Below are 12,467 nucleotides of genomic sequence, written 5' to 3' on the forward strand. Positions count from 1 at the left end.
CCCTTCTAAAGAGAGAGGCAGGCACACAACAAGGCAGCCCTGCATCCACTCAATAACAGGGAGAAACACATGCTAACTCAATAGAGCCTGAGGAGCACTGGGGCCGAATGACGGGAGGGAAATAGCTTTTTGTTTGTTGTTGTTACCATCCGCACATTCTCCTTAATAGTTCTTCCAAAAGGCTTTATTTTCCCGGATAATAGTATTGCCGCTCTAAATGCTACGGGGGAGTGTACCATTCCCCATTTTGTTCCGATTTGTCTTTGGGTTATGAGTCTCCCCTTGTGATTGGTCTCTGGGTTACCAATCCTCCCAGGGTGATTTGTATCACGTGAACTCCCATTGGGAAAGACATGTGGAATGCATCCCACTATTCCAGATGCGTGCTCCACTGCAGTCGTCCTCCGAGCTGGTTGTGGAACTGCTTCCGAGCTCGTAAGATTCAGGCGACTTTCATGCTGGAATAAATAGCTTCTGCCGCCTCCCCACGGTTAAATTCCCCCAAGCATGCGAGAGGTTTCATTGAGCCGCTCAATATCCTCCCTTAGTGTTGCCAGCACTGCTCCGCCTGATAAGATGGTAGTCCTACAGGCATGGGTGGATACGCATCGCATATCCCCACAGCGCTACATAAAGGCAGATCTGGTTAAAGGGGCATAAGCTGCCCAAGTGGAGCTCTTTGCCAGTCAAAGCAGTCACTGAGAAAGAATTATCTTGTACCGTTAATGTCAGATATTTACCCGGCTCGTTGGAGCGATAGAGGGACAAGCCCGTGATCCAGGCATAGTGTTTAGGCTGGCAAACATGGGGAGGAGCCGCTCGCCAGAGACAGCTCTGCACTTATCCGGATAAAATATTATGTTGAGGAGCAGTTATACTGTGAGAATGTGTTTGTTCCTAACCATTATATTTTTTGATCATTGCATGCATTTAAAAATAAATTATTTGATGTGTCTTACGGCTTCCTGCCTCTTGCAGTTAATGTCGGTCATGGAGCTTTGAAACGTTACAAAGTAAATGCATTAAAGCAACTTGGCACAAGCTGGTCTTTGCAGCAAAGCTATTAACATGTTTTAGAGCAACGCACCTCTTTAATTCATGTCAAGTTTCTTAGCCAGACCTGGAAAGAAAAAACAATCGATGGCCATTAAAACTGAGAGCTTTGTTGAGCAGCAGTTTAACAGACCGCAGGGCCCATATCTTAGACAACTGCCCTCTGTGCCCTAAAGATTACAGGTGACTTACAGCTCACCCAGCAATCCCTTCCACTCCCACCTTCATGGATTTATTATGGCACTGGTTGAGGACCACTAACAAGTTAGAGTTCACGACATGGCAGTCAGGCAAACCCCCACAGGAAGCTGCATAATTGCTACTGACTCCGGTGGCCAATTTTCAGGACTTATTTATTATTATTTTGAGTGTGGCTGGAAAGCGGCAGTTAATTTGCACAGACTGCCCCGGCAAAGTGCTTTCTGATCCATGATTGCATGTGTTAATGTTTCAGTTGGCTATTGATTTCCTAGCAGCCCTTTTGTGAACTGGATTTATCCGCCTTGCTCACTGGCAAGGGCGCCCCTCCGAATGTTTGATTAAAGTTCAATTGACTCTTCCAGTGGAGGGGCAAGGAGCCATTTCACTCCCTATTTGTAGCGCCAAAGCTCTCCCCGACATGTTCTTTTGTTCCCATTCAAGCCCCTGCCACCCAGGCAGCCAGCACGGCACTGATCCTTATAACCCTGCATTCAGCCAGCCTCCTAACCTAATCCTGGGGCAGACACGGTCGTAGCACAAACACACCCGGACAGCCGCAAAACCCGGCATGGATTCTGTGACCATGCTCCATTATAATGCTGCTCTTGTTGCAAACAGTTGGCCGGATTAATCTGCGTTTCTTTGAATGTATCAAAATTTGGGTGACGTTGATTGTGGAACACATTGTGACAATGTGGATTGTGAATGTTCCCTCTTTTAGCGGTCTATAAAATATATTGTTTAATTATCTTTTATGCAATTGAGGATATGATACCGTTCTCCACCACAGCATGGGTCCCTCAACATCACTATTGTTTTTTTCCTTCCCAGGGGGAACTAATCACCTTCTACTACTATTGGAAGAAGACCCCAGAGGCGGCCAGCTCCCGAGCCCACCGCCGACACCGTCGCCAGCCCGTCTTCCGGCGCATCAAGACACGCACTGCCTCCACCCCCGTCAACACGCCGTCAAGACCCCCCTCCAGCGAGTTCTGTAAGCAAACACTCGCGCTGCCTCCATTCGAAAGGCTGGGGAATACATATCACGCTTCCTGTGGTTGGTGGACCTGTCTGTGGCGTTTCCGTGGCAGGATTAGGATGTATTAAATTGTGTTGTCTCCCCTCTTGCAGTGGACCTCAGCTCAGCCAGTGAAGATGATTTTGACAGCGAAGACAGCGAGCAGGAGCTGAAGGGCTACGCCTGCCGACACTGTTTTAGCACCAGTAAGATACTTCTATTTCTCACTTGGCAAATTGTCACTTTTTTCTGTGCACACGTCCGGATAACCGCTACACCGCAGCCCCACATGACTACTCCCATCATGATTCTGATCCGTGCCCCCGCCGGCCCCCACCCCTGCCTGCACCACACAGTGCCGGGTGACAGATGGGCATCAGCGGATGTCAGGACTAATTTGATCAAATCAGACACAAGCCCACAAGCCGGTTGACTTGCTGCAGCTCATTATCCCGGCCCTCTCTGCACACAGCTGGCTCCCCGTGTCAGCTCCCCATCTGACAGAGCTTAACATGGCTGCTGCCACAACAGGACCGGCTCATAGCTAGGCCTTTATGGTGTTAACTCCTTTTAACCTCGTCTGTTCTACGATACAAATAACAGAGGCTTAGGAAAGGGCTTGCAGCTAACCCTCTTACTACTACCCCAAGCTTTTGTTATAATTTTAGTTGTTAACAAACAGGCGGTCATATGTTTTCAAGTGTCAACATGAGCATAGCCCTCAGATGTCACATTAGAACGTCGTTTAAGGCCTGTGTTCCCCTTGTGGTGACGACTGGTTACGGGCGAGGTTCCTCTCACGTTTGGTTGCGGTACCTCTCTGTAAACTGCCTTTCCCCCCCCCCCCTCCCTCCTTCTAGACTCCAAAGACTGGCACCACGGGGGCCGGGAGAACATCCTGCTGTGCACTGACTGCCGCATCCACTTCAAGAAGTACGGCGAGCTGCCGCCCATCGAGAAGCCCGTGGACCCTCCGCCCTTCATGTTCAAACCTGTCAAAGAGGAAGAGGATGGACTCAGCGGGAAGCATAGCATGAGGACCCGACGGAACCGCGGCTCGGTGGGAACCCTCCTCTGCCCTCACACTCTCCTCTACCCTCCTCCTCCTCCTCCTCATCACACTCTCCTCTACCCTCCTCCTCCTCCTCCTCCTCCTCCTCCTCCTCCTCCTCCTCCTCCTCCTCCTCCTCATCACTCTCTCCTCCCCTACCCTCCTCCTCCTCCTCCTCATCACTCTCTCCTCCCCTACCCTCCTCCTCCTCCTCCTCATCACTCTCTCCTCCTCCTCCTCCTCCTCCTCCTCATCACTCTCTCCTCCTCCTTCTCCTCCTCCTCATCACTCTCTCCTCCCCTACCCTCCTTCTCCTCCTCCTCATCACTCTCTCCTCCCCTACCCTCCTTCTCCTCCTCCTCATCACTCTCTCCTCCCCTCCTCCTCCTCCTCATCACTCTCTCTCTCCCCAGAGCCTTGGCTTGAGAGCAGTTATCCATCACTCTGTACACTTAGAGCAAGCAGTAGCACGTTGAGACGTATAGTTTATGTTTAGTCGTTGCGAACGCTTTAAACTCTCTCACTCGGTCCCCGATGGCATGTCAACACGTCTAAAGGACACCGAATAACAAATGGAAATGATAAAAAGGTAATCTCGGCCGCCTTACCGTGTGCGTGTTGCTGTGCTAACCGGGGGCTTGTGGTGTCGTCTGGGCAGATGTCGACGCTACGCAGTGGTCGTAAGAAGCAGACGGGCAGCCCCGATGGCCGCGCCTCGCCCACCAACGAGGACCTCCGCTCCAGCGGCCGCACCTCTCCCAGCGCTGCCAGCACAGACAGCACGGACAGCAAGATGGACCCCATGAAGAAGACCAGCAAGGTACTGCGCCAGCCACGAGGCGGCCATTAGGCCCCATGTGGGGATCACCAGTCCTCATATATTAGCTGAACCACATTAAGCAACAGCATTATAATGGCATGGACCATTCAGAACTAGTGCCATCCTAATAAACGGCCCACCAAATAATTGATCATGAGAGTAACGAAATGTTGGACTGTGACCAAGCATAGCAAATTTGGCCAAAATGAATGTACAGTGGGCCGCGTGAAGCCGCGATGAGCAGGGAAACGGAGTGAAGCTCGTGTTCCGGGTTTAGACTTGAGGGACGGCGCGTCCTGATAGAGTCTCTCCTAATGCTGTGTTTTGCACCCACAGAAGATCAAGGACGAGGCACCTTCACCCATGAAGAGTGTCAAGCGACAGAGAGAGAAGGGTGCGTCCGACACGGAAGAACCCGACCGGGCCGGCCCCAAAAAGTCAAAGACACAGGTGAGCGGTTGTGTTTGTTATGGCGAAGCATTATTGCTCTAACTGCTGTTCTAATTAGCTCCTAAATTTGACCAACCAGAAACAGTCATTCCCTAACCTGTGTGATACAAACAATGTAGTCTAGTATATAGTAGTATGATGCAGGTTCCACCTTCCAAGAGCTGACACCTCTCCCGTCCTCTGTCCCTGAAGGAGCTGAGCCGACCGGACTCGCCGTCAGAGTGCGAGGGGGAGGGCGAGGGCGAGAGCTCGGACAGCCGCAGCGTCAACGAGGAGCTGAGCAGTGACCCCAAAGACATTGACCAGGACAACCGCAGCTCCTCGCCCAGCATCCCCAGCCCCCGCGACAACGAGAGCGACTCGGACTCGTCCGCCCAGCAGCAGCAGCAGCTCCAGCTCCAGCTCCTACAACAACAACAACAACAGCAGCAGCAGCAGCAGCAGCAGCAGCTCCTGCAGGCCCAGCAGCACCCTCCAGTCATCCACTGTCAGCCGGGCACCTCCTCAGCCCCCGCGCCCCCCACGTCCTCGGCCCCCCTCATCCCCCTGCCGCTCCCCCCTACAGCGGCCTCGGCCTCCTCTCTACCTCCCCAGCTTCACCCGCAGGCTGGCCCTCTGTCTCTCATCCAACCGGGGGGCGCCCTCCATCCTCAGAGGCTGCCGTCTCCTCACTCCCCTCTGACTCAGCCTCCGGGCCCCCCCCAGTCGTTACCCGGCTCGCACCACGGGCCCATGCCCCCCATGTCTCACCCTCTTCAGGCGGGCCCCTCTGGACACATGCCCCACCCTCCTCAGGGCTTCTCCCCCATGGGCCAGCCTCAGCTGCCGCCTTCCTCCATCGCCAGCCAATCGCAACCGCGGTCCCACACGCCCCCGTCCTCCTCCCAGGGCATGGGCCAGCCCCCCCGGGAGCAGCCGCTGCTCCCCGCCCCCATGTCCATGCCCCACATCAAGCCCCCGCCCACCACCCCCATCCCGCAGATGGCGAACCCCCAGTCCCACAAACACCCGCCCCACCTCTCGGCCCCTCCCTTCCCCCAGATGCCCTCCAACCTGCCCCCTCCGCCCGCCCTCAAGCCCCTCAGCTCGCTGTCCACCCACCACCCGCCCTCGGCGCACCCGCCCCCCCTGCAGCTCATGCCTCAGGGCCAGCAGCTGCACCCCCCTCCGGCCCAGCCCCCCATCCTCACCCAGTCCCAGAGCCTCCTCTCGTCGTCCTGCCACCAGGCCCCCTCACAGCCGCCCCCCCTGCCGCCGTCGTCGGCCGCTGCTGCTGCACCCCCCGGCTGTGGCCCCCTGCAGTCGCCCTTCCCGTCCCACCCCCCTCACCCCCCTCACTCTCATCCCTCCCTGCCCTTCAGCCCTACCCTGGCCCCCGCCGGCCCTCCCCCAGCCTCGACGAATCCCATGGAGCGCTGTCAGCCTCCCTCCGCCGCCTCTTCCTCCTCGTCATCGTCGTCTTCCGCCCCCTCGTCTTCGTCCATCTCCATGCCCCTCCCCGCGTCCGCCTCCTGCACCAGCGGCGGGCCCCCGCTGCAGGCCGTGCACATCAAGGAGGAGCCCCTGGACGAGATGGAGGAGCCCGAGAGCCCGCCTCCGCCGCAGAGAAGCCCCTCCCCCGAGCCCACTGTCGTCAACACTCCCAGCCACGCCAGCCAATCGGCGAGGTATGTACACGAGCCCCCCCCCCCCCCGCGGGCGTTCAGAGGAGGTCGTCGGAGTGAGGTGCAGCTTGACTCCGGGTTAAGATGATGTGTAGCTCAGGACTTCCTCCCAGCCCGTAGGCTTTCAACTGCATATCTTCAGCCTAACCCTTCGTTCAAAGCCCAGATTAGCTTCTAGCTCTGACTGGCTGATCAGAGCAGGGAGATTAATCACAGTAGGATGGGTCCGGAGGCTTCTTAAGTGGCCTTGTGCTTAAGTGGCAAGGAGCAGCATTGAGGCTTTCTTTAAACTCATAATGGAGGTTTAAACTGACGGACAGGGTAATGGGGTTCCTGTTGGATACCGCAGGATAGCATGGGGTAAGACCAACAACAGTAATGTATCATAATGTATTTGTTTATTTCTGGACCACAGGTTTTACAAGCACCTGGACCGAGGCTACAACTCGTGTTCTAGGACAGACTTGTACTTCACTCCGATGGCTTCCTCCAAGCTGGCCAAGAAACGAGAGGAGGCTCTGGAGAAAGCCAAGAGGGACGCGGAGCAGAAGATCCGGGAGGAGAAGGAGAAGGAGAGAGAGCGAGAGAAGGAGCGGGACAGAGAACGGGAACGAGAAAAGGAGGCGGAGAGAGCAGCGGTAACCCTTTTCATACGATGCCCTCATCTGTTGTTTATTCTGAAGCATAATGTAAACAAATAGAACCATTTGATCATACTTAACTTGTCCCTACTTCTCCCCCCTCACAGAAAGCCTCCAGCTCTCACGACAACCGAATGGGCGACCTCCAGATGGGGGGCCAAGGCCACGGGCGCCCCTCCTTCGAGGGGCCCCCCACCACCATCGCCGCCGTGCCGCCCTACATCGGCCCGGACACGCCCGCCCTGCGCACCCTCAGCGAGTACGCCCGCCCCCACGTCATGTCGCCCACCAACCGCAACCACCCCTTCTTCGTGTCGCTCAACCCCAACGACCCCCTGCTGGCCTACCACATGTACAACGCCGACCCCGGCATGAGGGAGCGCGAGCACCGGGAGCGCGAGATGCGGGAGCGGGAGATGCGCGAGAGGGAGCTGCGGGAGCGCATGAAGCCCGGCTTCGAGATGAAGCCGCCGGAGATGGACGGCATGCACCCCTCCACCAACCCCATGGAGCACTTTGCCCGCCACGGGGCCATCAGCCTGCCCCCCATGGCCGGCCCTCACCCCTTCGCCTCCTTCCACCCGGGCCTCAACCCCCTGGAGCGGGAGCGACTGGCGCTGGCCGGCCCCCACGGCCGGCCTGACATGAGCTACCCCGAGCGCCTGGCGGCCGAGAGGCTCCACATGGAGCGGGTGGCGTCGGTGGCCAACGACCCCATCGCCCGGCTGCAGATGTTCAACGTCACGCCGCACCACCACCAGCACTCGCACATCCACTCACACCTCCACCTGCACCAACAGGACCCACTCCACCAAGGTGAACGCACCCCCTGCACCTCCACGTGGAGGCTGCTGTAGAGGCTTTAAGAGACTGACACCAAGTGGTCCATTTTATACGCACATTTGTTATCGTAAAGGGATACCGATTATAATGATGCCTAATATTTTTTTATTAAAAGCTGTAGAAATATTTCCAAAAGTCAAAGAAGTGTCTGAAGTTAATACCCGTTTTATATTGATTCATGTGTATGTTACTTATTTCTTTAGTCTCTTTACACTGCAGTTACAGTGATATTGATGCGTAGAGCGTGCCACTCTGATACATGATGCTGTGATGAGTGCCCTGACCCTGAAGATACTAACCCCCAGAAGGTGGTGGCGAATGCCTTGTGTGTCCTCCAGGTTCCGGGGGCCATCCGCTAGCGATGGACCCCCTGGGAGGAGGACCCCACTTGGCCCGCTTCCCCTACCCACCCGGTGCCATCCCCAACTCCCTCATGGGCCAGCCGCAGCACGAACACGAGATGCTGCGTCACCCCGTCTTCGGTACGAGACCCCCCACACTTCCCCTCACACCCCCTCCACCTCCAACACCTGCAAAAGCCTTGCTTCAAATACACTCTATACTATACTTACACAGACACGCTCAATCACTCACCTCTCTGGCTTCCCCCCCCCCCCTCCTCTCCAGGGACCCCCTACCCCCGGGACCTCCCGCCCGGCCTGGCGCCGCCCATGTCAGCGGCCCACCACCTGCAGGCCATGCACGCCCAGTCGGCGGAGCTGCAGAGGCTGGCCATGGAGCAGCAGTGGCTCCACGGGCACCACCACATGCACGGGGGCCCGCTGCCTGGCCAGGAGGACTACTACAGGTGAGCCCCGGGCCCCTCTACTGGACTACTGTCAATCTCCTGCCCCGCTGGCTCGTTAAATGAGCAGTTAAGGGGTTGGCTATTTTGCTCAAGGAGGCCTCCATGTTGGTGGGCAGACATTGGGCCTCGGAAAGAACACTCAGAATGTTCTTGCAGGAAGTCAAACCCGCTTACCGCTAAACTATCCTTCCCTCTATTGGTCAATTTGTGGATGTTTCTATTCAAAGTGACTTTCTGTTATTTTGATCATTAAGTCGTTAAGGAGAAGGTAGGCATAAGGCATCTTGCTCAAGAATGCCAGCAGGTAGACAGGGAACACAGAGGTTCAAACCCTGAACCTTCTGGCTGGGATTCAAACCCCCTAACCTCTAGACCAGCCTGCTCGCCCGTATCAGCTCTGTATCTAACGTACGTAATGTTGTTGCGTTTCAGTCGACTGAAGAAGGAAAGCGACAAGCAGCTGTAAGGCCCGCCCCCCCCGTTTCCCTGAGGGGGGAGGAGCCTGACTGACAGACACGGAAGGACGTTGTTACGTACTGGTCTGGGGAGGGAGGCGAGAGCTCCTTTGAACACACATTCAGTCACCAAGCGCAGAGCGGACGAGCGGATCGTCTGAGAACTGTTTGTTTCGGCTTACGTTCCTGTCCATGGACCTTTTTTTTTTTCAAGACATTGACTTTCTTTTGGTATATAGCCAGTAGTAACAACATTCTCAAGGCTCCTGCATGACAAACTTCCTTGACATTTTTTGTAGGTGCTAGAACAAGACACTGTGCTTATCAATGACAACCACGAAAAATATTTTAAAAAAATGAGACCGGTCAGACAGTTTATGGAAAATATACAAGTGCTATTCTTAAATTCAACATTTATTTTAATACATTGTTGGGTTTTTTCATAATTTTAAGAAAAGCTACAGCATGGCATTTCTGAGTCTGTAAATAGTATATATAAACATATAATTATTATTATAATTATTATTATTACTACTAGGTGTGGACTCCAACCCAAGTCGTCTCAGCCTCCAGTACATTTGTTTTTTTCGAAGCATTATCCCTTGTTTCAGAGGGGAGAACCAAGGCATTACACAGGCAGCCAACCTTTTTATTGTTGTCCTATTCCCACCCCCCACTGCGAGAGTCATGATTCAATGTGGACTTATCTCGTTCATCCATCCATCAACTGGTCCATCACACACCACATTGCGAGAGGCACCAGAGTGTCAGACCGGGCGAACTCAGCGTGAGTTAAACTGAATTGAAAACACTTGAAAAGGTGACGCTGTGGTCACCGGGGTGCCTGTGACATACACCCCGGGGCCCGACGGGGGAGGAGAGAAAAGACAAATTGCACTGACAGAACATCTTTGACCTCCATCCATTGGATTCCAACGCTTCACTCATAGAGCTGAGAAATGTGCCGCCACACGTTTTAATTTCGGACCGAACTGAGGGGTTTACGAGAGGGTTACTCCTCCGGGTCCTTTTAACGCCTGTTCTATAGAAACAGATTTTAACATTTCACCACAACTGCAACTGGAGCCCTATAAGACATTTCAGATGGCTTGGTCCTCAGCCAGTGCCATAAGACATGGTGTTGCTCAAACCAAGTTCTGTATTACGGTTCCCGCCGTCATGCTTCATCCTCCATCCCTGGCTGTTGACTGTGACACTACGGAGCAGAGGGCGGGTGGAGGGTTGTGTCCCCTGCACCCAGGACCCCCAAGAGAGGGACCACCGGCCTCGTCCATTCCTCTGTGGAGGATGTGTTGAGCCTGCGTGTGTGTATGCGTGTGTGTATGCGTGTGTGAGATCACTGACTGTTACATGTATGCTCACCTGTCAACCCAGTATGTGTACGCCCATGTGTGATTTCTCTCCGGGCTCCCTGCCTTAGCATACGTAACAAGGTTTTTGGTGGTCCTTGCGTTGTTTGTGCTATGCACCAAGAACTAGTTATCTTACTTTTATACTTTATATTGATACCCGGTAAACTGTGGCTACACTCGTTTTTTTATTATTATCGTTTATCCGTGAACGCGTACAGAGGTAGGGCTCTTATGTTTGGAAGATATCACACTATCTAACGTGTCTGGAAGCTTGCGGACGTAGGCCAGCTTATGTCCCTTAATAATTAAGTCTGGCAAGCCCTGAGAGAATCTGTTTGTCACTTCATCTCAGTCATCATCTACCCGTCTCTCTCTCTCTCTCTCTGTGTCTCTTTCTCTCTGTCTGTCTGTCTCGATGTCTCTCTCTCACTATGTCTGTTTCGATGTCTCTCATTATCCTTCCTGCCTCAACCCCCCTGCCTTCCAAGTCCCTCTTTTCGTGTCTCCAAGAAGCTTTGATGTTAAGTGTTGTCAATGGTTTAGCTTCTTGTTTCAAAGCGGCAATAGCAGAATGTAAATTCTGACTGCTAAGATTTATATATATACTGGTTATCTTGAAGCTTATTGTACATACTAGTAGTTGCCATGGGATGACACAATGTAAACAAAAAGTAGAAATAATAAGAACAATTGTGAGTCCTGTGTTCTCTCCATTTGAGTATTTTGTATTTTTTTTTGGAAAAATGTGTGGAATTAAAATAAATGACTAAGTTACACCACATCACATGAGTTTATTTATGTCATTTGAGGCCCCGTCCACACGAAGCCGATTTCATGGCGAAACCGCAAAGGTCTTGTACGGTTCAGCCTTCCGTCCACACGAAGCCGGCGAATCCGCTGACCGAAACCGCAAACTTCTGAAACCACCCTCGGAGGTGGTTTCAAATCTACCCGGTTTCGTTTTGGATTCGTGTGGACGCCTGAAACCGTAAACAATGACGTCATCGCCCCACCCCTCGACCCTCTAGCCAATGACTGTTAAGCCCGCGGAGTCTCAGAACTCACAACAACATGGATTTCTGTAGCAGAAGCAGCGCCCCTTATGGGCCTGGAATGTGTACTACAGCGTTTCTACAGATCTACCCGGTTTCGCTTGACTCCGTCTTTACGGAGATACTGCGAAACCGGATAGATCGAAACCGTAACGGTTTCGCCTGTTTCGGCTTCGTGTGGACGGGGCCTAAGTAAAGAGCAGCTTGCTTTGTTGTAGTGATGAACAGTAACCGCATTAGCCAACACCGCGATATCTGTATGCTTAAGCGGTTTCACAGTCTTTGTACTGCACTCTATTTTGCCCCCATCGCTAACCGCAAGGAAATGTGTTTAAAAGGTCACTTTATTATACTACTGCCTGCCATCATTCACTCTTGTAAACTTTATGTGCCTCAATCCAGCAAAAAATGTTTTGCACATTTTAAAGGCCTACTCACATAATACCAATATTATAGATTTGCATGCTAGTTCAATAATACGTCTATTCTGAGATCACCATAAAGGCAAATTATCAATGTATTCTTGTCACCAATTCCCCCACTTCCCCATTGCAGATGTATTTATATTTTCTTTGTGGGACTCGGGTCCGGGGAAATGGCAGCCCTAGTGCTGCAGGCTGTTTAGTATAATAACATCAGAGCACAGCTAAGCCCGAAGCAACAGCTACTCTGCTGAGATGTGGAGTGCTATCCATTGGCCAGCGCTGTCATTTCATCCTGGTTGGGCGAGTGATAGACCAGCAATCTGTTATGAGGCGCCATGCCGCGATGGCTGTCATAGTGCGAGGGAGCCATTATTTCTCCTCTGCTTTCTGAAATAATGCCCTGTCCTCTGGAGAGAGCAGGAGAAATGGAGGTTGCTTGTTTGCTCTATCCCGAGGCTGTCATGCGACGAGAGGGAGAGGTGCTGCTGCTGCCTATTGTTACCGGCTCCCCTCGCCTTCCCCGAAAGACACAACAAGACGTCAGAAACAATGCAGCGCTGTGCTGCTTGAATAATTCATCTTCCGTCCTCCTCGAAGATGGAGCGACTGTGAT

The 12,467-nt window shown here is 53.3% G+C and overlaps 1 protein-coding gene across 6 annotated transcripts in view; it reads left to right on the forward strand.

Annotated features, from left to right (window-relative positions):
• rerea (arginine-glutamic acid dipeptide (RE) repeats a) overlaps positions 1 to 11,158 on the forward strand; it is a 126,298-nt gene extending 115,140 nt beyond the window's left edge. For 5 of the 6 annotated variants that reach the window (XM_060046723.1, XM_060046714.1, XM_060046729.1 and 2 more), the window contains 11 exons: positions 2,086 to 2,248; positions 2,386 to 2,478; positions 3,133 to 3,332; positions 3,982 to 4,143; positions 4,480 to 4,593; positions 4,786 to 6,260; positions 6,673 to 6,895; positions 7,006 to 7,714; positions 8,050 to 8,223; positions 8,369 to 8,549; positions 8,982 to 11,158. In XM_060046723.1, coding sequence (XP_059902706.1) covers positions 2,086 to 2,248; positions 2,386 to 2,478; positions 3,133 to 3,332; positions 3,982 to 4,143; positions 4,480 to 4,593; positions 4,786 to 6,260; positions 6,673 to 6,895; positions 7,006 to 7,714; positions 8,050 to 8,223; positions 8,369 to 8,549; positions 8,982 to 9,015 — 3,528 coding nt within the window. In that variant the 3' untranslated portion in view covers positions 9,016 to 11,158. The remainder of the gene's footprint in view (positions 1 to 2,085; positions 2,249 to 2,385; positions 2,479 to 3,132; positions 3,333 to 3,981; positions 4,144 to 4,479; positions 4,594 to 4,785; positions 6,261 to 6,672; positions 6,896 to 7,005; positions 7,715 to 8,049; positions 8,224 to 8,368; positions 8,550 to 8,981) is intronic. The other variant, XM_060046736.1, reaches the window with a different exon arrangement.
• Positions 11,159 to 12,467: the final 1,309 nt, after the last annotated feature.

Source organism: Gadus macrocephalus, chromosome 1 (genome assembly GCF_031168955.1).
Source record: "Gadus macrocephalus chromosome 1, ASM3116895v1".
In the NCBI taxonomy this organism is placed as follows: Eukaryota; Metazoa; Chordata; class Actinopteri; order Gadiformes; family Gadidae; genus Gadus; species Gadus macrocephalus.